Here is a 25,344-nt window from a genome sequence, read left to right as displayed (position 1 = left end):
TCCTTTCCTTTTACCTTTTCTGAAGACAAGAAAACTCTTACTGTCAAAATGTCTTACAAGTTTCCGAGTAGAAGAGAGAGTTATAGAATTGTGACAGTTGTCATTTCTCGAGCTTGTGTGAACTAAGCCATGCATGATGATATCTCTTCATTCTATTGTTCTTCAAGTTCAGCTTTTTTTTTGCATTGATAATAAGTAGTTGAATTTAAACTTAAATTTGGATCCCTAATTCTTTGCTTAGGATGTCTGCAAAAAGAAATCTTTATGATGCAGCGCTGAAGTGAAAGTAAATTCTGTATAGAGAAGAGTGCCTATTATCCAGTAAGTAATGGAATCAGAGTGCCAAACTTGCCAGATCTCTTGCAACAGATCATAGGCTTTGCAAAGCAGGAAGAAGTTAGCATGGTTAATATGTTTTTCACATAAGACCTTGATTTAGTTATGAAATCTTGACCTGCTAAAAGTTTCTGACTAACTTCGAAGAGAAGCTATTTAACTTCTAATACTATATAATTTAATAATGTAAAAAAAAAAAAAAAACAAACAAAACTCTGAGTCTAACCAAATAGGAAATGCAGAGGAGGAACTCTTAATATAATTTGATATGGTTTGAAATTTACTGTCAATCTTAAAAAAAGTCAAGACCACAGGCACTGGTGAAAGGCTAAATATAACCAACCACCAAAGGACAGAAAGTGATTTAGAAGGATAACTAGACCCTCTAGACTCTTATGGGGAAATTTTGTCAAGAAGATTTAGATGTAAATTCTGATTTAGGTATTGAAAAGAGTGAATTTAGATTGATAAGTGAATGATATTTTTAGTTGGTTTTAAAAGAAATGAATACATTTACTGTAGGGTTTCCATTTATCCCTTCAAAGCTCTTATAAAGTAGATGTGATCTCTTAGACTCAAAAGAAAAAAAAAGAAGTGGACTAATATTGTTACCCCACTTCACAGTCTTGTCTCTGCATTCCGGAGGCTCACTCCCTACCTGTCGTGGTACATTCTAGCTACCCTGAACAATTGCTAGGGCTATAAATATACTGTGTTTTCTTAATTGTTCATATCTTTTGTGCATTCTCTGCTTGGCTTGCTTTGTCCTTTGCCCTGCCCTCAAGTGCAACTTCCCTCGCACACTTTTGCTTCTTCTTGAAGACTCAGTTCAGACATCACTGCTCTAGAAAATTTTCCTGACTGTGTACCATTTCCATACTGCATCCTGTGCTTATCTCTGGCACTGCATTTATAGTGCAATCTTATATTTTTACTTGTATCAATTCAACAACATACAAACAAAAGCAAACATATTTTTCATGCAGCATGGCCCTTAAATGGAAGCCAAATTCTTCATCTGGTGCTTAACTGAAGAATCTATGATCTGTTTCCATACTGGGGGTGTGTGATCACACTGTGTGTGATAGATTCACTGAGCTATTACAGTTTGTCGTATAGAGTTGCAGGGCCCAATTTTCAAAAAAAAAAAAACAAAACAAAACAAAAACAAAAACGAAACAAAAAAACCCACCAGAATTCATTCCAGATATTTTAAGTAGGATGAACTGTAATTCAAGGAATCAGGGCCATACATATTCATTAGCATGCTAGAGTCTTATGGCTGAATCTTTCAACATAAGTTCCAGAATAGTACTGCTACCTGGCCTGCCAGGAGGAATGCTGCTGCCTCTTTCAGAGCAGGAAAGTGGAGTTTGGAGTCCACTGCCAACGTTTTGAATTCAAGAACAGACTGTCATAGCTGCCATTTGAGGTGCTGAAGCCCAACTATCCCCGCTGCGCCCACCTCTGGACCCCTCCTGAGCTTGAGATGGACTCTGGAATGCTGCTGGGGAAAACCCGGTTTCCAGGATTGTGCCTCCGAGCAGTGAGCAGCAGGAAGATGGGCTCTTGTGGATTCAGTATCATGTAAAGGACTAAAGGATTGAGCCATTCTGCAGCTGGAAACCTGACAGCCAGGGATCCTGGGCTTTCCAAATGGTGCAGGTCAGAAGGGTACTCTGCAAAGCTGAATTGGATGGGGAATGCTAATTTTCTATATCCACCATAACCACGTGTACGATGCATTTCAAGCAAGGTTGGGGCCTTTCTTGGGTAATTTTGTTCATGCATTAAAACCTACATCTCACATAACTGCAGATACACCGTTCATTCTAAACAATGGCCTCTTTGTCTTTTAGTAGACTTTCAGCTCTTAACAAACTGTGCTCTACTCATTTTTGGAATGCAGTATCTAGTAATTTGTCTTGTCCAGTGAATGAATGAATGTATGAATCAATAAGCTGGTGAATGATAGAAAACTTGTGTCCTTTTGTACTTTTTTTGAATTGACAAATCCCTTTGATTTTATCTGATTCAGTGATTCTTAATCAGGGGCAATCTTTCCTCTCCTGAGGACATTTGGCAATGTCTAGGGAGATTTTCAAGTGTAACTGTTGGGAGTGGGGAGTGTGTTTGACATCCACTGGGTTGACTTCAGGGATGCTGCTAACTACCCTCAGTGCCCCGGAGAGCGCCCTGCAACCTAGAATTACCCAGTGCAAAATGTCAGCAGTGCCAAGGGTGAGAAATCTGCCTCAATTACTAATTTACTTCCCTTCTGTTTGCCTCTTTTTTTTTTAAAATTTTATTTATTTATTTGACAGACAGAGATCACCAGTAGGCAGAGAGGCAGGCAGGGAGAGAGAGAGGAGGAAACAGGCTCCCTGCTGAGCAGAGAGCCCGATGATGCCTGGCTCAACCCCAGGACCCTGAGATCATGACCTGAGCCGAAGGCAGAGGCTTTAACCCAAGGAGCCACCCAGGCGCCCCCCTTCTGTTTGCCTCTTATGTCAACAGATGAGAATGCTTGAGGACTTGGACTTCCTCAGCATTCATATCTTCAACAGTCTCTTTCCTCTTCAGCAGGGGTTTCCTCCTTTTGTCTCTCATTCCATGTTAATTATTCTATTCCACGCTTATTAATCAATGGACCTCAGGGACACAGACTGGCAGTCATGTCCTTATATTAGCATGTTGCTAGAGGAAATTTTTGGAGTGTCACTCTTCAGTTTCTTAATCTCACAGCTCTAGGTTTGGAATTAAAATTTCATTCCACTTGGAAAATGTCTCAAGAAAGTGAGATGTCATGCTAACATATTTTGAAATTTGTTGGGCAATATATGAATTTTACTGTATTGGTTGATTTTTTGCTTTGTTAAGACTCTTTTTAAAAATACATGACAATTGTCTGGCCAATAATCTTTAAGAACAATAAGACCTTATCCCTAAAATAAGCTACCTAGAAATATGCAGAATTTCTTTAAGTTTGCAGAAATATATCCCTTCTCATAATTACATACTTCTGGGTGTATAAGTATATCACAATTAAATAATTGTCATTATTAAACACTTGTCATAATTAAAACATAAGTATTTAGCCATAATTAAAATCATTTGTGTCTGTGAATAGACTAGGAAGTCGATATAGGTCTTAAAGCCAGAACTATATAAACCTCAGTTTATGCATCCAACAAATCTTATTGAGCACCCACTATTCCCCTGCACTTGACATTGAGAAAATATCAGTGAACAAATTATACCCGGTCTCTACCCTCATGGGACTTATCTTACTTACTTAGTGTCTCCTGACTAGCTAATCACAGAAGCAGGATTTAATTCCAAGTCCTATTTTTTTTTCTTTCATTTGGTAGCTTTCTCCATGTCTCAAAAATGAATGTTTACTGATGTTTTTGATTTACCAAGTTTAATTTGTTAAGATAGAAGAAATCTTGCCTTTTTGAAAATTAAGTTTTTAATTTTAATTCCAGTAGAGTTACCAGTGTTATACTAATTTCAGGTGTACAATACAGTGATTCAACAATTCTATACATTACTCCGTGCTCATTATGGTAAGTGTGCTCTTTACGCAAGCCCTACTTTTGAAAATCAGAAGATGGTATTAGGTAAATAGGGAATCTGACAGTACTTCTCAATCAGGAGAGAGTTTCTTTAGAAAATAGTAATTAAGCTCAGACCTGAAAGATAATAGCCAGCTGTGCCTAGTTTGGAGGAAACTGCATTTCTGGCAGAGGCATATATAATGTCTTGAGGCAAAAAAGAGCTTGTTTGTTCAGGAAATACAAAGAAGGATTTTGGATTTGATACTCAGTACTGGGATGCCATGAAATGATTTTAGTAGAGGAACGATTTGATCAGAATTACATTTTAAATGATTACTGTCATTACTATGTGAAAACTGGGGTTAGGGCAAGGGAAAAATGGGCTAGAAGAAACTAGTGGGAGGTTAATTTGAGTAGTCCAGGTGAGAGATGATGGTGACTTAATTTTGAAAGCAGATGGATTATGAGGCAAGGTCAACTGGATTTGTGACTAATTTCGGGGGTGGTAGTGGCAGAGAGTCATTGAAGGAGAAGGATGTGTTAAGGATGGCTTATGGACTCTGGCTAGAGCATCTAGGAGGATGTTGGTACCATTCACCATGATGGGGAACGCTAGAGGAGAAACGTTGTTTTGGGCAAAGTGGTTATAGATAATAAGTTTATTTGGGGACATGTTGTATTTGAGATTCTTATAATATGTTCTTATAATAATATGAGAATGAGATATTCTAAACATTTGGATGGATGAGTCTGTAACTCGGAAGAGCAGTCTGGGCTACAGACATGATACTGAAACCACTGCTTATAGATGGTGTTTGAAGATTAGAGAGTAGATGAGATCACTTTGGCAGGAAATTGAAGAGGTCCCAAGGCTGAGCCCTGAGGAAGGTCTACACAAAAAGGTTGGGTAGAGGAGGAAACGTTAGCACAGCAGCCCGACAATAGAGAAGAAAAATGAGTCAAGTGTAAGGACATGGAAGGAGGGAAGGCAAGGGAAGAGACAGTTGCTCAACGGAGCAGTAGAAACTTGTGCACAAAGGAAGCAGGGGCTTCAAATAAGATAGATATGAACATTTTCATTGACTTGACAACATGCTGGTCAATGGTGACTTAATGCTAGGATTTAGGTGATAACAACAGAAGGCAGATTGAGAAGCCAATTGGAAGAGGATGTAGAAATTTAAAGTATAGCTATATATTTTGTAACTGGAAGAATAGATATGATCATAGTTGGAGATTTGTAGCCTAGTAAAATTAGTTTTTATTTTCTAAGGTAAGAGAGACTATAGTAGGTTTAAACGATTATGGAAGAGACCCAGTAAAGAAGGCAGTTGCGCAAGAACTCTGGAGTTACGCAAGAAACAATGGATATAATCCAGAGGGGGAAGTTCCCGAGAAAGTGGGAGGACATGGGATTCACAGCACAGATCAAGAGATTTTCTATGATAGAAAAGGCTTTCTATTTAGTAACAAGAGGGGAGAAAGAGATAATGAGTGTGAAGTTTGGAATATTTGGATATGACTCTCTTCTAGAATGAAATATGACTTAAATCCTCTAGACTGATCAATCATAGTGTTCTGAGGTCATTGGCATATCTACTTCCAGAGCTTGAAATTAGTATCAATGTTATTGGGAGATCAAGATGAAGGAGGGCGTTTGTGGATGTCTTTCTACTAGGGGAATGTTTAAGAGATAAGGTGCCAAAATCTTGTTTGAAGTGAGCTGGCATCTACATCTTTCCACTGGCATGGAGATTTGAGCACATACCCATATTGCAGGTTGCACTTTTCACACCCACTCCCACAACCCCAGACAAACAACCAAAATGAAAGTTGATGGGCACCAAACAATCATAAGAATCCTGATGTGCTGGTAGCCTTCATCAGGACTGGGAACACTTGGGGGTAGTTTTTCACTCCTGTTCTAGACAGTACAGGCATAGAAAAGTTTCACTAAGCCCCAAAGATGCAGAGGTACTTTTGGCTGGGATTGTGGCAATGGCAATATGTCAGTAAGAATTGCAGCTGCAGGGGCGCCTGGGTGGCTCAGTGGGTTAAGCCTCTGCCTTCAGCTCAGGTCGTGATCCCGGGGTCCTGGGATAGAGCCCCGCATGGGGCTCTCTGCTCCGTGGGGAGCCTGTTTCCCTTCCTCTCTCTCTGCCTGCCTCTCTGCCTACTTGTGATCTCTCTCTCTATGAAATAAATAAATAAATAAAAATCTTTATTAAAAAAAAAAAAAGAATTGCAGCTGCAGGGGCGCCTGGGTGGCTCAGTGGGTTAAAGCCTCTGCCTTCGGCTCGGGTCATGATCCCAGGGTCCTGGGATGGAGCCTCGCATCAGGCTCTCTGCTCAGCGGGGAGGGAGCCTGCTTCCTCCTCTCTCTCTGCCTGCCTCTCTGCCTCCTTGTGATTTCTGTCTGTCAAATAAATAAATAAATCTTTAAAAAAAAAAAAAAAGAATTGCAGCTGCAAGTAACAAAAAAATCTCAACTACAGTGGCTTCAACAACAGGGGAATATTCCCCATACAGTAAGTGGAGAGGTACGGGTTGCTGGTGGTGTTTCAGTGGTTCGCCAATGCCAGGGCTGGCATCCTCCTGATTCTCTCCATTCTTCCTCCTGTTCATGTAAGTGCAGAAGTTCTAGTCATTATTTTTGCTTTGAAAGCAGGAAGGAGGAGGAACTTGGATGTGCTTACCAGTCGCATGTGTCTCTTTTTAATCAAGTTAGAAAGCTTCCCCAGAATCCCCTCCAGCATATCTCGGCTTCATCTGGGGCCAGGGGATAAAAAGAAGATGAGAAAGTATATATTTGTATATACAAATGCAGAAATGTAGTTCGAGGCATCATGATAGAAGAAAGGACATGGTTTTTGGGTATCCTGATCAACAGGGCCTGCTGCTTAACAAGGGGCAGCCAAGAAGGAGATAGCAATTCTCAAGACATGGGGACGCTGAAGTCTTTGGTAGTAGTAGTGGCAGGCGGTGGTCAGGGCCCAAGTGGGAGGCAAGAGTCATCACATATCAATGGCTCCGAAGAGATTGAAAGCAGGTTGATATCTGCAAAAGTAAGGAGAATCACCTGAAATATAAAAGCTCTTTGGGCTTTGAAACCATTCCCTAGAAGCCTCAGATAATATCGTATCTGTTTACCCACCAATGTATGACCAAGTACTTAGCATGTTACCTGGTATATAGTAGGCTGTCAATGATTGTTAAATTAATTTTTGAATAAACAAATCATTTATAACCATGATGAGATAAACTCAAGATAACAGTAGTAGGAATCCAGCACTGCCTTGCTCAATTTGGGAGTCATTTGGATGCAGTTGGGGCTCACTTGACAGTTAAAAATGGTGTATTTTCACAGACTGGGAGGAAGACATAGCTTCTTAATTTTCTTTTTCCATGTATGTCCTGGAAAGGGGCCTATTTAAGGAAACACCCAGAAGTGAGGAGCTTGGGATGGAGATTTGTTTCAGGGCTTCGCTAAACTGGTACTCTTACTCACTATGGAGACTGCAGAAGAACATACTGGGGAGAGGGATCTGGTGGAGCTCAGGCCCATCATGTCCATAAGTGTCTTTCTTGTCCTTAAAGGATATTCTGCACATTCGGTTAACAAGAGATTAGAAGAGCTGGCTGGGGAAATCTCACTCGTGATTGAAAATGCCATTTATCTATGAACTGAGCTTGTTTCAACAAAGTAAAAGAGAAATAACTCTGAGAATGCCTAGCTCTTTGGTCCATTTAGATGGGTCACAGTGAATTGAATCTTTCCAGGTTTTTCAGTCTTCTTTAAGTCTTTCAGTTATATAGTATTCCCAAAGTTATAAATATATTAGAATCTATTTCACAATTTTGAAAGTTCAAAATGTTTGAATTTAAAAGACAGAGAAAAGAGGAAGCTACATAAGCTGTCTTGTCTTGGATTCAGTAATTTTTAAAATTTAGAAATTTTTGTATAATTATTTTGTCCATGTCATTCTTGACTTTATTTTTATTTTTGCAGATGAGAGAATTATGATCAGTGTTTGTGTGAAAGATGCTTATTCTAAAAACCATTTTAAGGGAACTGGACAAAAAAAAGCAAAATACCTTCTAGCTCTCCTTAGAAATTAAAAAATAAATTTAATATGTTGGAAGCCATAAAACGACCAGACCATTAGAGCAAATAAAGAGAAGAGAATCAGATTAAGACCTTTTTCATATATTTTCTCAGGGTGGAGAGTTCTTTTCTCAATTGAGAGAATATAGGAAAATAATAAGTGAAAACAACCACAGTTAATATTACTTTCCTAGCTAAATTAATAACTTATTCCACTCACCTGTATTTGAATTCAGACTAAGGAACATCTAATTGTCTTCATTATCCAAAATAAATTCTATAATAAAATTTTATTCTATATCATGATTAGTTCTGTGGGGAAAAAATGAAGGTTGGAGTTAAAAAAAAAAAGGTACATGAGGAGAGTAACATAGGGAGATTGACCAAAAATGGAAGAGGTACTGAGTATTTGTGAAAGAGTGTTAGGGACCTACCTGAAGGAATTAATCAGAGTAGAGATACAGTCCGAGATCAGACATGTACATTTAAGCAGCCCTACAAAGGCGACAGTCAGAAGGTGAAATGAGTTTGCTGGCGTGAGTTCGATAGAGAAGTTGGGACCTGGGGAGGGAAGTTTGGGGAATGGATGCAGAAGCAGACAACCATGAGAGGAAGTTGGAGTAGGAAACTGGGTGTGGTCATTAATTTTATTGTTGGCTTGATGGGGCCACAAGATGCTCAGATGGTTAAATTATTTCTGGGTGTGGCTGTGAGGGTATTTTTGGGAGAGAGAAAAATTTGAATTGAACTAAGTAAAGCAGATGGCCTTCTCCATGTAGACGAGCATCATCTAATCTCTTGAGGGCCCAAACTGAACAAAAATGTGAAGGAAGCTTGAACTCACTCTCTTCCTGACTAAGTGAGCTGGGACATCGATCTTCTGCCCTTGGTGTTCCTGGTTCTCAGCCTTCAGACTTGTACTGTCGTCTATTCTGATGGCTCTCTGCCTCTCGTGCTTTCAAAGTACACCCCACTGGCTTCCCTGGGCTCCAGTTTGCAGATAGCAGATTGTGGGATTTCTCAGCTTCTGTTATCATGTGAGCCAATACCTTATAATAAATCTCTTTATATATATTTGTAAATTATAAATATCTTATTATATATCATATACTATATGCAATTATATATTTACATATAAAATGTAATTTATATGTATTATATTTGCATTTATGATATATATTATGCATGTGATACATATATAATACATGATATTTAGATATATAACACATGTATTTAAATAAATATATAAACATAATTGTACACGTATTTTATATTATATACTACATATTTATATTACATACATATTAACGATGTTAATTAATCAATTAATTCATTGGCTGTGTTGCTGAAGAACCTGGCTAATACGCCAAGGATACTTAGACGTGGAATTGGGGAGAATAGGGAAAGGTCACCAGTAAGGTGCATTGGGTGAAGCGAGGAGGAGAAAAAAGAGGAAAGACTTGTAAGTCCACGTGACCTTGGCTGGCAAGTGAATTATGTGTGACACATTTATGTGTGCCACATCAACCTGAGAAAAACTGAGATGGAGGGAAAAAAGAGGGAGAGAGACAGAGACAGAGGGAAAAAGGAGGGAGAAACCCATGGATGGAAAAACTAAACCTTTATGAAAAATACAGAAAGAGAGATAAGGAAAGAGAAACACTGCTATGTTCTAAAGATGATGGTGAGCAGGAAGACCAGCTAAGAGCAGTTCACTCTGTTTTATGTTAAGTGTATTAATGTATGTTTCCTGTCAAACTCTTACATATGACAAGCTACTTAAAACTTATTCACAGCTCTTCAACTTTTGAAGATACTTGAACATTTAGAGGTACCATCTGAGGCTTTTCCTGGAAGTGTTCGTGTGTGTGTGAGTGTGAGTGTATGCACACACACTTGCTTTTTATTGTTACAACTTTTTTTATCTATTACTTTAGTAACCAGAACAATATCACTGACAGCAGGCAAGGAAATTAATCCAAAGTTTTATCTATATGTATACATCTGATGTAGATATATATACCTGATATATATGCATATACATATTTGAGACTATATATATACATATATACATAAGTATGTATATATGCATGCACATATTGCCATATAATATTTACACCTGATACCTAATGAAATATTCAGATAATAGAAGACCACCATGGCAAACTCTACTGTGAGAAAGGTCAAAGTTTCAAAGATAATGGAACATGAATTATATGATCTTCAGGAGGAGACTTTGATTGGGTAGCAGTAATGGCAGATTTCTTATCTTTGATCAGTGCATTGTCCTGGTTTAAGGAACATTACAGATCCCACACAGATGGTGAGAGGCATAGTTAAATGTGTTTTTGACCACTAGGCCTGTGCATTTTCTGCTACAGCTTGCTCTCTCTTTAGCTACCAGAATGCAATAATTCAGTTGGCCTAAAGAGTACCAGGCCCAACATTTGGAACCTTGGGATCTGGTCCAGATTGGGTATAACCTGGGGAACTTTGGGCAAATCACTTCCACCCCTGGATCCCAGGTTCCCCCTCAATGAGTTGAACTAACTTTCTGCTTCTTGATCTTTTTCTTCATCAACACCTGGCTAGCTGCTTCCCAGCCACTCAGCTATCATAATAATAGAGTTTTGTATTAGTCAGCATTCTGCAGAGAAACTGAACCAATAGGGTACATATAGGTATATAGAAAGAGATTTATTATGAGGAATTGACTCATGAAGTTATGGAGGCTGAGGAGTCCCATGATCTGCCATCTTCAAGGTGGAGGTCCAGGAAAGCTGGAGGTATAGTTCTAGTCCAAACCTAAAGCCCTGAGAACCAAGGGAGCTAATGGTGTAAGATCCAGTCTGAGTCTGAAGGCCCAAGAACAGGGAGGCTGATGATGTAAGTCCTGCTCCAAGACCAAAGGCCCTGAAACTAGGAGTGCTAATGTCTAAGGGCAGGACAAGAGGGGTGCCCCAGCTCAAGCAAAGAGTAAATTCACTCTTCATCCACATTTTTGTCCTGTTCAGGCCCCAACAGAATGGATGACGCCCATGAAATTGGGGAGAGTGAGCTTTTTTACTTAGTCTACTGATTCAAATGCTAATCTATTCTGGAAACATCTTCACAGACAGACACACCCAGCAATAATGTTTGACCAGCTATCTGGGCATGCCTTAGCCCCATCAGGTTGACATAAAAGGAGCCATCACAAGTTATACGGAACATTTATTGAATACTTACTATTTGTCAGATGCTGAGATAAGTGCTTTTCCTCATTTCATCCTCAGTATATCTTTTTGCATTATAATCTATTATTATCCCCAGTTTAGAGAAAAGGAATTTGGCTCACAGAATTTAGGGAAACTCAGCAAGGTCACACACCTAGCAAGTGACATAGCCCTCCTTAATTCAAGCCTATCTAATATCTAGGTGTTTGTTTTTGGTCCCTGCATTATGCTGCTCCTTATAGTTATGATTCTCAAATGGAGTAGGGATAAGGTTATGTCCCCCAAACCAGAGACATAAGATATTCGGGAGGGACTAATTTGCAAAAATCTACCAGGAGATTTTAAATGGTTCCTTAGAGCTACCCCCACCTGAATATCACTGAACTAGGTAATCTTCAGGCTTCTTTTCATAGCTAATCTTTTTTTTTTAATTCAAGTATAATTAAAATGCAGTGTTATATTAGTTTCAATTGTACAATATGATTCAACAACTTTATACGTTACACAGTGCTTCCTAGCTAAACTTTTATGACTTTAGGATCCTACTGCTGAGAAGGAAGGAAACTTTTACTGTTATTGGCTGCCACGAGACTGAATCTAGTAAATTCCATTGCTCTTTGTTGTCCTCTAATGGCCTGCTTGAATCCAGCAGTCACTGGTTCTGCTTGGCCTCCTTCAATAACTTGCTGTCTTTAGACCAGCCTCTGATCAGAAACTTTATTAAGTCAGCCTTGATTTGTCTTCTGATCATACCTCTTAGATAACATATTGAAAATGCCAGCTGGGTCACCTATGGTGCTCTTCTAATTAGACTGCCATAGGCATAATTTTGTTAATATTGCTATAACAACAAATAACCATGTCACTGATGGCCATGATCCAATTATAAACTGTACATTAAGCAATTACTATCTTTATAGGTGGCAAATATAAGTTGACCGAGGGTCACTATAACTGAGAGTGGCACCCACATTTCGATTTTCTGATATCCAAAAGGTGTGTGACACCTTCTATCAGGATATTGTCTTGTGACAACACCCCTTCTAAAGAGACTGGTGGAAAGAAGGTAACATCAGAATCAGCCTATCGCCCGGGTGCATTTTCATGCATTTCTTTTCCTATCCTCTCTGAGAGCTGGGGAGAGGGGGAGTGTTTCAACATAGGTCGGACTTTGACTAACGAAAAAATTGGAAGAGTCCTATTGAGAGCTGTTCCTAGAAGCTTGTGCAGATTCCTCAGCACTAAAATGTAACCGAAAGTAGAAAAAAGATGACCGTTCCATTTGATGAATCAGCCCAAGGAGGCACTGTCTTTTTTAGTATTTTCAAGCACATGACCTGGTGCCTTACCTCTGCCTTCCCTCTGCCTTACCTTTAGTATTTTCAAGCACATGGCCTGGATTGCCTTACTCTATGAAGGGCTGCCGCAGAAACTCAGCTATTTCTCACTTCTTTTTTTTTTTTTTTAAGATTTTATTTATTTATGAGAGAGAGAGAGCAAGCAAGCAGGGGGTGAAAAGAGGGAGAGGGGATCTTAAGCAGACTCCGTGCTTATTGCGGAGCCCATCCCTTGGCTGGATCTGCCCACCCCGAGATTATGACCTGAGCGGAAATCATGAGTTTGATGCCAAACAGACTGAGCCACCCAAGTGCCCCTATTTCTCACTTCTCCTGGGAGTTTTCATTCTCCTTCTCCTTGTCCTTCCCCCTCCCTAACTCTGCCACTGGCTCAGATGCATCTTCCACAAGCCTACACCCTTGTGCTTCAAGCGTTGGGTGAGAAGATGGGGTAGGAAAGGGGGAAGATGCGGGGATATACAAACTTACCCTCTCTTTGTCTCGGGAGCCTGCTAGAGCGGCACTCCCTGCAGGTCCCACCGCCCCGCCAGCCGCTGTCCTGCTCCACGAACTGCAGCTGCCACTAACATTCCACAGCTCAGAAAGGCTTCGAGTTCCATGTTCCTTGCAAATAGTTCTTTCCTAAGGGGATTATATTCCAAAAGACAAATGAGGGAGTGAAGCCTACAATTTTTGCCTCTAGCTCAGTGGACCAACATCTCTGTCACCATTTACTGAACACTGCTATATGCCAGAAATTATGCTAAGTCCTCTGCATGTATAAATTGTCTCCCTTTTAGCTCAGCTTTCAGTCCTTCATCCCTGTGAAAGGTGACCCTGGTCCCACTTTGGCTCTTTTCCCTGGACTAGATTTCTGAGGAGCCGCATGGAACCACTGCCTCCTTCCTCAGCCAAGAACACCCCCTTCCCAGTTTCTCCTCCCTAGAGTTGCTGCCTTGGCTCCCATTTAGATACTGTCCTTTGTCTCTCTGTTCCCCCACGGTATCCTCCTAGTGCCATCAATCTGTGACATTTTCTCTGCCATCAGACAGTAAGGAGAGCAAGGATAGTGGGGGACCCTGATCCTGCGTTTGTAGTTCTTCTCCTGAATACACTTTGTGTGGCAGGATACACACAAAGTGGCTCTTTGGTGCCATCAGTACCAGTATTCCAGGTATATCGTACTTCAGTCGGCTTTTACAGGTCAGCCAAAATCCACCCCAGCTCTAACACTGTTTCTTTATAATATGCGTTCTGAGTTGCAAACAGTGGATTTGCAAATGCAGTTATGGAGCATAATCTGTTGATACGTTATGGACTGTCTAATTTGGGGGGAATATAAAACAACACAGAAGAAGTTGCATTGTTGTGGCTTGAAGGAGTAACCTTAAAACGTAGCTTTTAGGAAGAGCAGTCTTTTTTAATAAAGATTTTGTTTATTTATTTGACAGAGAGACAGAGATCACAAGGAGGCAGAGAGGCAGGCAGAGAGTTAGGGGGAAGCAGGCTCCCCACTGAGCAGAGCGCCCAATGCAGGGCTCGATCCCAGGACCCTGAGATCATGACCTGAACTGAAGGCAGAGGCTTAACCCACTGAGCCACCCACACACCCCAAGCAGTCTTTTTCTACATGGGACTTCAGTTTTGTCCCATGAAAAAACCAAATTAAGTTTTAAGTGAAGTGTGTAGTTTTCTACTTCAAATCTAAGCAACAAGCCATAATGATTGGCACCTGGAGAGAACACCGTTGGAAGGTAGGTTCCTTCAGGGTAAGACTGGTGTCTTTTCCATCTCTGTTTCTTTACATCTGGCTCAGCTAGTTCATGGCATTGACTCTGATTTCAGTAAATGTTGGTGAATGTTGTTTTTGAATGAATAGAATACTCCTAGTGTCTGTCTATGCAAGAAAGTATTCCAAACTGAACTAAATTATTTATCTTAAACTGAGTCTCTCCCTTTCCCCTCAAATACTTTTCTCTGATGCTTATTTTTATAGTGTGCAATTAAAGGTTGGCGGGTGGCTGTTACAGATGATGGAATATTGGTTGAATGCCCAGACAGGAGGAGAGCTTCACACCCTGTCTTATTCTTATCACACTATCTTTGGATAAAGGAGTCAAGAGTTGGTTTGGAGCTTTTGTATTTAGCCCATCACTTGGTTCATTATTTGTCTGAAGTCTTTTATGCCTAATAAAAGTTTTGAGTATGAGCTCCTTGAGGCAGGGACTATGACCCTAGAGAAGGGTCTAGCCTAGAAAAGGAAGGAAATGCCTCTCATTTGTTAAGTATCCCCTGAGTCAAGCGTTGTTCTGAGTGGGTTTTACTCATGGTCTCGTTTAATTAACACAATAGTCTTAAGATATAAGTTGTTCTCAATATAGAATTGAGAAAACTAAAGAATAGAAGTCTTAAGGAAATTGCCAAAATCACAGTTAATAAAGTTCACCATTATACTCCTGCTCCTAGCACAGTGCCTGATACATAATGTTCAGTAAACAGCTGTTCTAAGATCTGTTATGCTTTGAATGGTCTCATTGCTTTACTCTTTGGTGCTACCTTTACATTAAATGTGTTTAATTTAATAATAATGATAGTTTGAGACATTTTGGTGAATGCATAATGGTTTCATGTTTGACATACATCATTTAATTATATTTATACTTACTTTTTTGGTAGAGCAGAATGATGTGTTCTTCTCTTTCCTCTCCCCCCCTTCTTGATAAACAGGTAAGTTTCTATCTCTATCATAAACAACTCAAAGTTTTGTGATACACACACACACACACACACACACATATATATGAAATCAATGGCAACATTGGTGGGATTGTTGAGGGAGTCTCCAATTCTGCCTCAAGAGACTGAGGTACAGGATAAAGATCAGGGAAGGTATCTTAGAGAAAAAAGTATTTGAATTGAGACTCAAGTGACAAATTCTTTCCTTTTTTAAAGATTTTATTTATTTGAGAGAGGGAGAGTATGAGCTGGTGGGAGGGAGAGAGAGAGAATCTAAAGCAGACTCTGTGCTGTGCAAAGAGCCAGATAGGCTAATCCCACGACCCAAGGTAAAACCAAGAACCAGCTGCCCAACTGATTGAGCTACCCAGGTGCTGCACGAATTATTTCTTCTCAGCCAGATGAAAGGAGGACATCCAAGGCAGTAGGAGGAGCAAGTACAAAGATAGAAGGTTTGAAAAAGTCTGTGCGACATTTAACGTAGCTGAATGGTTGTTTGCATGTGAAGTTATCACAGGAAGATGGGGATGAAGAAGTAATCATAAAAAGTACCATTAATTTCACACTTACTCTACATCAGTTAGATCGCTAAGAGCTTCCCATTATTCCTGGCAATAGCCCATGACTGTTATTCTTATTTTAGGAATGGGGACACTAGGGTTTTGAGAATATCAACTTTAGCTTAATTCCAAAGTCATAGGGCTAGTAAGTGACCAAGCCAGTTCTTTAATCTGGTCAGTCTGATACTGAAGCAATTGCACTTTTCCACCATGGAACAGCACTTTCCAAAGGTAAGAATGCAGGATAGAAAGAGTTGTGTAGGCTCTGCTAAGGAATTTGGACTTTATTCTTGCTGCTATGAAGAGCGGTGAAAAGGCTCTAGAACTGTTAAAAAAAAAAAATCACCCTTTTAAAATTGGATTTTGGACATTCTGGAGGCTGGAATACCAAGAAGGAACATACTTCATTTATAAAGAGATAATATTAAAGCTCGAACCAAAACAGTAGAACTGGGGACAGAGACAGAGGATAGATTCCATGAATAGTTGAAAGAGAAACAGTAAAAATATTTGGTGATTAATACACTCAATGAGGGAGAAAAAGAGGAGAGTAATTCCCGTTTTAGAATATGGGTATCATGTGCTGTGATGCCATTAACAAAATGGATACCAACAGAGACATGAGTTTGCATCAGAAGAAGTGTTATTAAGGTGAATTTTAAGAGGAAGGAGTTTGTGGGGTGTGTGGGTGGCAAAGTTGGTTAAGCATCTGACTCTTGGTTTCAGTTCAGGTCATGAGATGTCTCTCTCTCCTTCTCCCTCTGTACCCACCTCCCCGGAGTGCTCGCTTTCCCTCTCTCTCTCTCTCTGTCATAAATAAATAAATCTTTAAAAAAAGAAAAAAGAGAGTAAGGAATTTGTGACTGCTATAGACATTCAAGGGGAGAAGATTAGTCACTTGAAAAGAAAGCTCAGGAGGTCTCAAGGGAGGCTAGATTAGGAATCCTTTGATTTGAGGGCCATTAAAGTGAATCATCAGAATTTTAATGGAATGATCAGTAGCAGAGGGATCTTCCAGAGTGATGGGGAGAGGACCAGAAGAGAGCATTGGTATGGAAGACCTGATCATATGAGCTGTGGAGAGAATGGGAGAGTAGAAGATTGGGATAAGGAGGGTGGGCCTTTCCTCCAAAGAGGAAGGTAAGAGGTCAGCAAGGCAGGAGGGAAACACAGGACAAGACCAAGACGTATTTTTGTAAGTTGAGTACAAAGAACTGATAGGTAGTGATTAAGATGGAGGAAAGAAGGGGCACCTGGGTGACTCAGTGGGTTAAAGCCTCTGCCTTCGGCTCAGGTCATGATCCCAGGGTCCTGGGATCGAGCCCCACATTGGGCTCTCTGTTCAGTGGGAAGCCTGCTTCCCTCTCTCTCTCTGCCTGCCTCTCTTCCTACTTGTGATCTCTGTCTGTCAAATAAATAAATAAAATCTTTAAAAAAACTTTTTTAAAAATTTAAAAAAAAAAAAAGATGGAGGAAAGAAGAGGGTGAATGATGGAGACCTGCAGACCACTGGAAGGGGAATATGGACGAGAGAGACACCACTTCTTCTGAGTCAAGTTGGCTGATCAGCGGGTTAATTTGGAAGCAAGGACTGGGGCAAAATTATGTGCTCATGTGTAGTTGCAAGTTGAGTTGTAGTTTTAAGGCATCATGTGTGACCTCATCTAGGTGATGATAATAACTGACTCAAAAGCATAATTCTCCCTTTCCTTACTGGGAGTTATCGGGTCAAATAGTCCTCTTCAGGGAAAGTCTGAGACCCTGAGAAAATCACGTAGTGTCCCTCTCAGTTTCTCCTCTAATGTTCTTTTGTAGGTAAAACAACAACAACAAACAACAACAACAACAACAAAAACAGGTTAAAATGAATATGGCAGGGAATCCCTGAAGAGAAAAATGAGATCCATTAAAAGGGTTGAAGTAGGCTGTGTTTTACATGTATCAAATGCTGGGTGGCTTTTACTACCCATGTTCCCTGCTGGCCCCACTCCTGCGCTCTTCCAGGTACGCTGCCCTCACCAACCCCTCCTCACCTAAGCTCCTGACTGCAAGGCTGCTCAACGCCCTTTCCTCTCTGATACCAGGAACACTTTTGCTTTTTTCCATCTCCATCTATTGTACATTAATTGTGTGTGTACCCAATTTCTCTCTCCCATTTGATGTTATGTGTCTGCGGTACTGGGAATGTCTTTTGCTTTTTTTTTTTTTATCCCCCACCATCCCTTCACATTAGCAAACACTGAAGAAGTATTTACTAAATTAATATGATTTCCTTTTAATGCACGACCAAACAAAGCTAGCTGAGATGAAATAACAGAGGTTGTAAGTGTAGAATTTGACTGTTCAGAACTAAGGTCTTCCAATTCCCAGTCCTCTGCTGTTTCCCTAATTCTTTGTCTCTCTAGAGCCATTAAGCAAGTGCTAGGGGCCAGGTAAGGAGAGAATGAGTGAAAGCATGCATTAAGACAGAAGCCTGGATAGCCCAGGAAAATACCAATTGAATCACTTTTTACTCTCCCAGAAACCAGTTGTTAGGTCATTTATCTTTGTCACAGCCTACCTTCCCCTGTCACTCTCTGACGTAAGGGTCACACCCAGTTTGCTGAACTAGAACTCTGGTGCTTCTTGCGGATATCTCTGATGGCAAAGACATACATAGAGATTGCTAGTGCCCTTACCAGAATGCTACTTTACCTTATGAACACAGTTATCCCATTTAAAAAAAAAACCCTCTTCAGGGCACCTGGGTGGCTCTGGCAGTTAAGTGTCTGCCTTTGGCTCAGGTTGTGATCCTGGGATTGAGTCCCACATCAGGCTCCTTGCTCAGGAGGAGCCTGCTTCTCCCTCTTCCTGCCACTCCCTCTGCTTGTGCTTTCTCTCACTCTGACAAATAATAAAATCTTAAAAGCAAAATAAAACAAATAAACCCTCTTTATCTAAGTAGGTATAGGACAGCCATCCATGCTACACCAATGGCGCATGGACAGATTTTAAAAGTTATTTTGTGTACACATCTTATCAGGAAATGAGTAAAGAAAGACCAGATACAATGTATTTGCAAATGAAAAATTTATAACATATAATTATGACCAGGCCGGCACCAGACAGTACTGTGTCGTCTTGTCGTCCTTCTCCCTTCCTTTCCTCTATACCCACCTTAGCTCTTTTTTCCTCACTTGAAATTGGGTTTTTCATAGCTACCTGCCAAAACCCTCCTTTCAAGTTATTAACTGAGAATAATTTAAAGTAGTACACTTAACCAAGTATACTTGTAGTGTAATAGCACAGGATTCTCTGGTAGCAGTAGATTTCATTTCTTGAGTTAAGAGTGAGGGAAACATGTTTTCGTAGCTATTCCGCATGGTATTTAGAAAAATTACATCGTGATGGCAATAACCCATTGTATCTAAAAGTGAAGCCCACCCTGGGGTCATGCCAAAAAAAGACCTTGTCATATAAGTACTCATGGTAGTGCTTAGGTAGGGTTGAGATCTAACTTGGTTCGCTCATACATGCCTTTTTAGATTTAATCTTTTCCTTTGTATCAAACCTACAAAACATAGTATTTGTCTCATCTCATGAAAATGTAAAAAAATCCAGTAATATCCCCCTTTATTTTTTTTATTAAGTTCAATTAGCCAACATATAGTACATCATTAGTTTCTGATGTAGTGTTCAATGATTCATTAGTTGCCTATAACACCCATTGCTCATCACATTACATGCCCTCCATAATACCCCGCACCCAGTTACCCCTACCCCCGTCCCCCCTCCTCTGAAACCCTGAGTTTGTTTCCTGGAGTCCAGAGTGTCTCATGGTTTTTCTCCCTAATTTCTTCCCATTCAGTTTTCACCTCCCTTCCCCTATGGTTCTCTGCGCTATTCCTTATGTTCCACATATGAGTGAAACTATAGGATAATTGCCTTTCTCTGCTTGACTTATTTCACTTAGCAGAAGTGGGATCCCCCTTTGTTTGATGGAGATGAAGCTAAAGTTGAAAGAAAAAAAATCCAGGTTTTGCAGTGAATATTTTCCCGGCAGTAACTTGTCCTTTCAATGTCCTTTATTTTTATAACTCTAACTCTAACTTCAGTAGCTCTAATAGTGGGTATCTTTTTCACTGTATGCTGTTTAAAATTTTGTTAGTAGAGTCTGTCTCTGGTATCACAGATACTATCTACAAAGGCCACTAAGACAAGAGGATATAGGGGATACCTGGGTGGCTCAGTCAGTTAAGTGTCTGCCTTCCTTCTGCCTGCTGCTCCCCCTGCTTGTGCTCTCTCTCTCTCTTTCTCCTGACAAATAAATAAAAATCTTAAAAGAAAAAAAAAATGACCAGAGGACATAGAAAACTGATGTGGGGACTGTAAGGGCCTGGTTGGCCAGAGGGAGCCATTTTGTTGCAGTAAACTTAGGTTGACCCTATGCAGTAAACTTAGATTGACCCTGCCCCTCCCAGAGGAACTTACTTGCAAAGCCTAGATACAAGGGCGGGTCAGGCCAGGTGAAGACATCCAATCAGTGGGGTGCGCATATATCTACTAGGGTAAATTGAAATTCAATTGGCCACCCATGTGTTACCTAGCAGTTTTTTTCTGTGTGTGGCAGACTTAGCATGACTGTGTAGTTTTCTCTGTGTATTGCAATCTCATTGGCGACCTGTGTATAGCCTGGCTAAACTACCTCTATAAAAGTTAGTTTGTGAGGCTGGGAGGGGTCGCCTCTTTGCAAGAGACGGCCCTGACCGGTCAGTTTAATTCTCAATGCTTGGTGCGAAATAAAGCTTTGCTTGACCTTCGCTTTGTATCAGTCTCGCTCCTTTGATTACGGACCCTAACATGGGACTACCAAATGTGTTCTTCATTCCCTTGATCCCTAATTCTTTCCTTCCAATTATCTATGACATGGGCACTGGGTGAATCCTCATGAATTGCCTTTAAGAAAACAAGGGCACTGACATAAAATGCATCACATTTTCCAATGGGATGATCTATCTTAACTTGCCTGAGACGTACAAAAACTTCACAGACAGTGAGCCCACAGCGAGCAGACTACCAAGAACTTCACAACCACCACAGAGATGTGTAGATGCTTGGAACAACCAGTTCACATTTATTTGGTGTCAAACAAAGCAGAAAGTAACTCTATAGTTGAGTTACTTCCTCTTTTGAGAAACCAAAAAGATAGTAAACATAGTTGAAAACAGAGAGACAGAATGTGGTCAAACTTGCAATAGGCCCAGTGAATGGATTGTATCTCTGGGTTACAAGTTGTGGTTCCTCAAGAGGGGTGGTTGGCCTAGAAAGAAGCCATTGGATGAATTCCTCTAACTCGGTAGCACTGAGGAAAAATCTCCACTTTCCTCCATGGACAAAAGTTAGCTTGATCCATGTACCAAAGTCTGGGTAAATATAAATATTTGACTTTGCTTTTTTAAAGCTTCTTAACATATTTTGATGGTTACTTTTTTCCAGAGTTTTAATTTTGGGAGAAATTGTTTTGTCCTCAAGATCATCCATGGCCTCTCGATAACTGGGCATTTTTTCTCGTTCTGCTGAAGAGAGTTCATGGTCTGTAGAAGCCACTGTAGAAACACTCTTCAGAGTTTCTGGTTGTAGGAGTTTGTGAAGTTGTTCTATGATCTCTTTACCCTTTTCTCCTTCCAGAACTTCTAAACAATGAATGCTGGAGCAAGAATTCTGGTTTTCCAGTTCTGTCACCTTCTTCTTTAAAGTATCAATATCTTTTTTCATAGAGAAGATATCTTTAGTTATTGTGGATTGTTTGTTTTCATTAACATTCATTCTGGTTTCCAGTACCTCCAACTGCTTCTGATAAAAATCAATCTTTCCCTGGATTTTGGATACTACACCAACAATGTCAGTCATTTGGCTGAGGAGTTCAATTTGGGTGGTTTTAATATCTCGGAGCATTGCTTTAAGATTCATTTCTTCATCAGTACTGAGAACATCTTTATCACAATCATGGGAAGGCATAGTTGGATGTCTAGTTGAATCTGGGTGCTGGTTATTACATGTATGGTAAACATTTTTAAGAGATTGTCTGATCTTGGAGAGATTTGAAGTGCACATCTGCCCAGCAGCAGCTTTTACCCTTTTGGTTTGAAGTTTGTACATCTTAATAAAACAAGAGGTAGAGTGATGGGAAACCTGACCAAAATCAAAGAAAGAAGCAGTATCAGAATGAAATGGTCTTTTTCTTACTATTTGTTGGATGTCTTTCCTGATAACATCATAGAATGCCCTATGGAGAACATCAAGGGCAATAGTGGGCACTCTTGGGTGGTAAGCTACTTATGGGGTGGTCCAGGTGGAGAGATCTGTGAAATAATGTTCAACTACAAGGAATCCTTTATATGGTAATCAGTGACCTAGTGCTGATGTCACAATGGTTGCTGGTTTGAAATACCTTTAACCAGAGGTGCCTCGGTGGCTCAGGTGATTAAATGTCTAACTCTTAATCTCAGCTCAGATCTTGATCTCAGGGTTGTGGGTTCAAGCCCCGCATTGGGTTCCACATGGTGTGGAGCCTACTTAAAAAAAGTAAAAAGAGTACATTTAACCATAAGGCAACAACTTTCAAAAGTTTTGCTCACAGGACACTTTTCACTGGTAAGAATTGAGGAACACAGACCTTTTTTTCATATAGGTTATGTTAATTGATATTCCTTATTAGAAATTAAAACTAAGAAAGTCTTAAGATATCAATTTATTAGATAAAAAAGAAGTTAAACTCATTACATCTTAAAGTAAAAGACACCTTTTTATGAGAAATAATTATCTTTTCCAAAAGAAAAATAATGTTTACATATTTGCAAATGTTTTAAATACCTGGATTAATAGGAAATGCCTAAATTCTCATATCTGCTTCTGCATTACTTCTGTTGTGATATGTTGTTTCAGTTGAGGATATGAACAAAATATGGCCTCATAGAAATATGTAAGTGGAAAAGAAGAAGTATTTTAATAGCCTTTTCAAATAATTGAAGATCTTAGTCTTTGCTACTCTGCCAAAATTTGACAAATGATAGTTGTTTAAAAGTTAGTTGTCATGTGTAATCTTAGACCAGGTCAATATTGTTATATTAAAATTCATTGGTCTATCTCCCATTATAAATGTATGTGTAATAACACATACTTTTGGAAAATAATGATTCACTGAAATATGCAGATCTTCCAAATGGTAACTCATTTTGTTATATAATATCAAACATATCATATTCACTAATATTACCACAAATCTCACCAGAAAAATCTTTTGAGTATTGGGAAGAGCCAAGCTCATAGTGGCAGATAAAAATTCCCAAGATTGTAATACTTGCTTGAAAAGCTTGAAATTTATTAAGCTTATTGATTGTTTTTCATGAAGTCACAAGCTCCGTACATTTCCTTTTTTTTTTTTTTGCAAAAATACCAAATACCCAAATATGAATATTCTAGTTTACCGTCAGTTTTTGTTTCAAGTAAAAATGATGTTCCATGAAGAAAGCAGCTAGTTCAGTTTGTAACTCAAATAAGTGCCCTCTTTGGAGACAACTGTCATCCTTTGGTAAGCAGCAGAAGAGCCTTATGCATACTTCCATTACATCACACATAATATTTTAAAAAGTACGGAAGCCTTGAGATTTAATAAAATTATCATTTTTACTGCTTTATCAAGGCATTCTGAAGTTAAATTGTTTTTTTCTTGTATTATTTTCTTTGACTGAGTGGAGGTGAAAAATGCAGTAACTATTGACACAATTTAGAACTGCTGCTTTGGTTTGTGTTAAGGTACCAACAGTTTTATACACCATTGCTGTTGCAATGCAGTTTGCAAAATGTAAATGTCAACACAATGAAAAAGGCAAATGGTGCCTTAATATTATTTTTGAAATATTTTTGCCCTCATGGTCCATTGCCTGCTGTGCTTTAAGAACAACTGTCTTAGAATTTTAAAATGATATTATACATTTCTTATGTTTCTCTTTATAGATTTTTTAAAAAAGATCTTATTTCTTTGAGAGAGAAAGAGAGGAAGAGAACAGAGCTAGAGAGAGAGAGAGAGTACGCATGAGCAGGGGGAAGGGGCAGAGAGAGAGAGGGAAGCAGACTCCCCACTGAGCAGGGAGCCCAACACAGGGCTCCATCCCAGGACCCTGGGATCATGACCAGATCCGAAGGCAGACACTTAACCGAGTGAGCCACCCAGGCACCCCTTTATAGATTTTTCTAAATAACAGAACTTGAAAGCCAAACCCTTTGAAGCAGTAAATATTTTGTCCATTTTATATATTGAGGTAAAAACTTCATTACATTCTTTGGTCACATCGGAATAAATGTTTTGGAATTAAATGACATTGATAATTATGTTTCTTACAGTAGAGCCCCACTGTACTAAAGAGGATATTCCTTCTTGGATCAGTTTTAATGCCCTACTGAATCACTCTTTCTCCTATTTATGTTTAATTGCAAGACCAGCTTTGACCTAGATTTTGGCATAAATCTGAATTTAGGCAAAAATAATTTAAGAATTTTGGCTCATGAAGTAATATCTGGGATTTTGCTTTACTGTCTTATCTTTGAATCCCTGTTTAGTAACCTTACTAAAACTTCTAGAAATCTTTCCAAAATCTTGCTGAGGAAAAATGTTCTCCCGGAAATAGGCTATCACAGAATTGGTATTTGGAGCCAGTAAAGGTAGCATTCAAAGCTGTCCTATTTACCTTGGCCAAGGACATTCTATCCATCAAGCACTACAGACACAGTGCTTGGTGCCTATAAGTTTTCTAAGGCCAATGAAAATATTTGAGACTGGAAAGAAAAAAAAAAAAAAGGTCTTAGAACACTAAAAGAAAGCTGCAAGGTTAAAACAAAGAAAGTTTAATTAAAGATCTCCAGAGTGTACTGTTATATCATCTTCATTGTTAAACTTAGTATTAAAATTTCATTACAGTTGGAGGAAATTTGTAGATTAGGTATTCTTACTTTACAAGAATTCCCAATTAAATATAGAAGGATTCCTTGTAGCAAATACTCCCTTTGGGTTAATAACAGCTAAGTTTCATTGGGTGCATACCAGACACTGTTTTAAATATTCATTTATTTAACTGAAGTTCAGAGAAATCAAGTAATTTTCCTTTCTGCTAGAAAATGGGCAAAGTCAAATTTTAAATCCTTACATTCTGGTTCTAGAGTCCAGAACCTCTACTGCCACATAATCATGATAAAAATATGTATTTGCCAACTTAGAAAGAGATGGACATTTCCTTTTTGTTTGTTTGATGTTTGTTTTTAGAGAGGGAAAGAGTGGGTGAGAGGCAAAGGGAGAGGGAGAGAGAGAATCTCAGATAGGCTGCCTGCCCAGAATGGAGCCCAATGCCGAGTTCAATCTCACAACCTGAGCTAAAATCAAGAGTTGGACACATAACCGACTGAACCACCCAGGCATCCCAGACGTTTCTTTTTTAGAAAAATTACATTATATAGTTACAG

General features: G+C 39.4%; 1 protein-coding gene across 1 annotated transcript; it reads right to left on the bottom strand.

Annotated features, from left to right (window-relative positions):
* Positions 1-20,931: 20,931 nt before the first annotated feature.
* On the bottom strand, positions 20,932-22,212 carry CCDC54 (coiled-coil domain containing 54). Its single transcript, XM_032852648.1, has one exon. It carries the CDS (start codon positions 21,985-21,987, stop codon positions 20,995-20,997), a length of 993 nt encoding a protein of 330 aa, XP_032708539.1. The 5' UTR covers positions 21,988-22,212; the 3' UTR covers positions 20,932-20,994.
* Positions 22,213-25,344: the final 3,132 nt, after the last annotated feature.

This window comes from Lontra canadensis, unplaced genomic scaffold (genome assembly GCF_010015895.1).
Source record: "Lontra canadensis isolate GAN:19392208 unplaced genomic scaffold, GSC_riverotter_1.0 scaffold6, whole genome shotgun sequence".
Lineage (NCBI taxonomy): Eukaryota > Metazoa > Chordata > Mammalia > Carnivora > Mustelidae > Lontra > Lontra canadensis.
Note: the sequence above shows the minus strand (reverse complement) of the source record. Positions and strands in the feature narration are given on the sequence as shown.

Coding starts and splice junctions, on each gene's coding strand:
- CCDC54 (XM_032852648.1), bottom strand. CDS start 21,987: ATGTACAAACTTCAAACCAAAAGGGTAAAAGCTGCTGCTGGGCAGATG.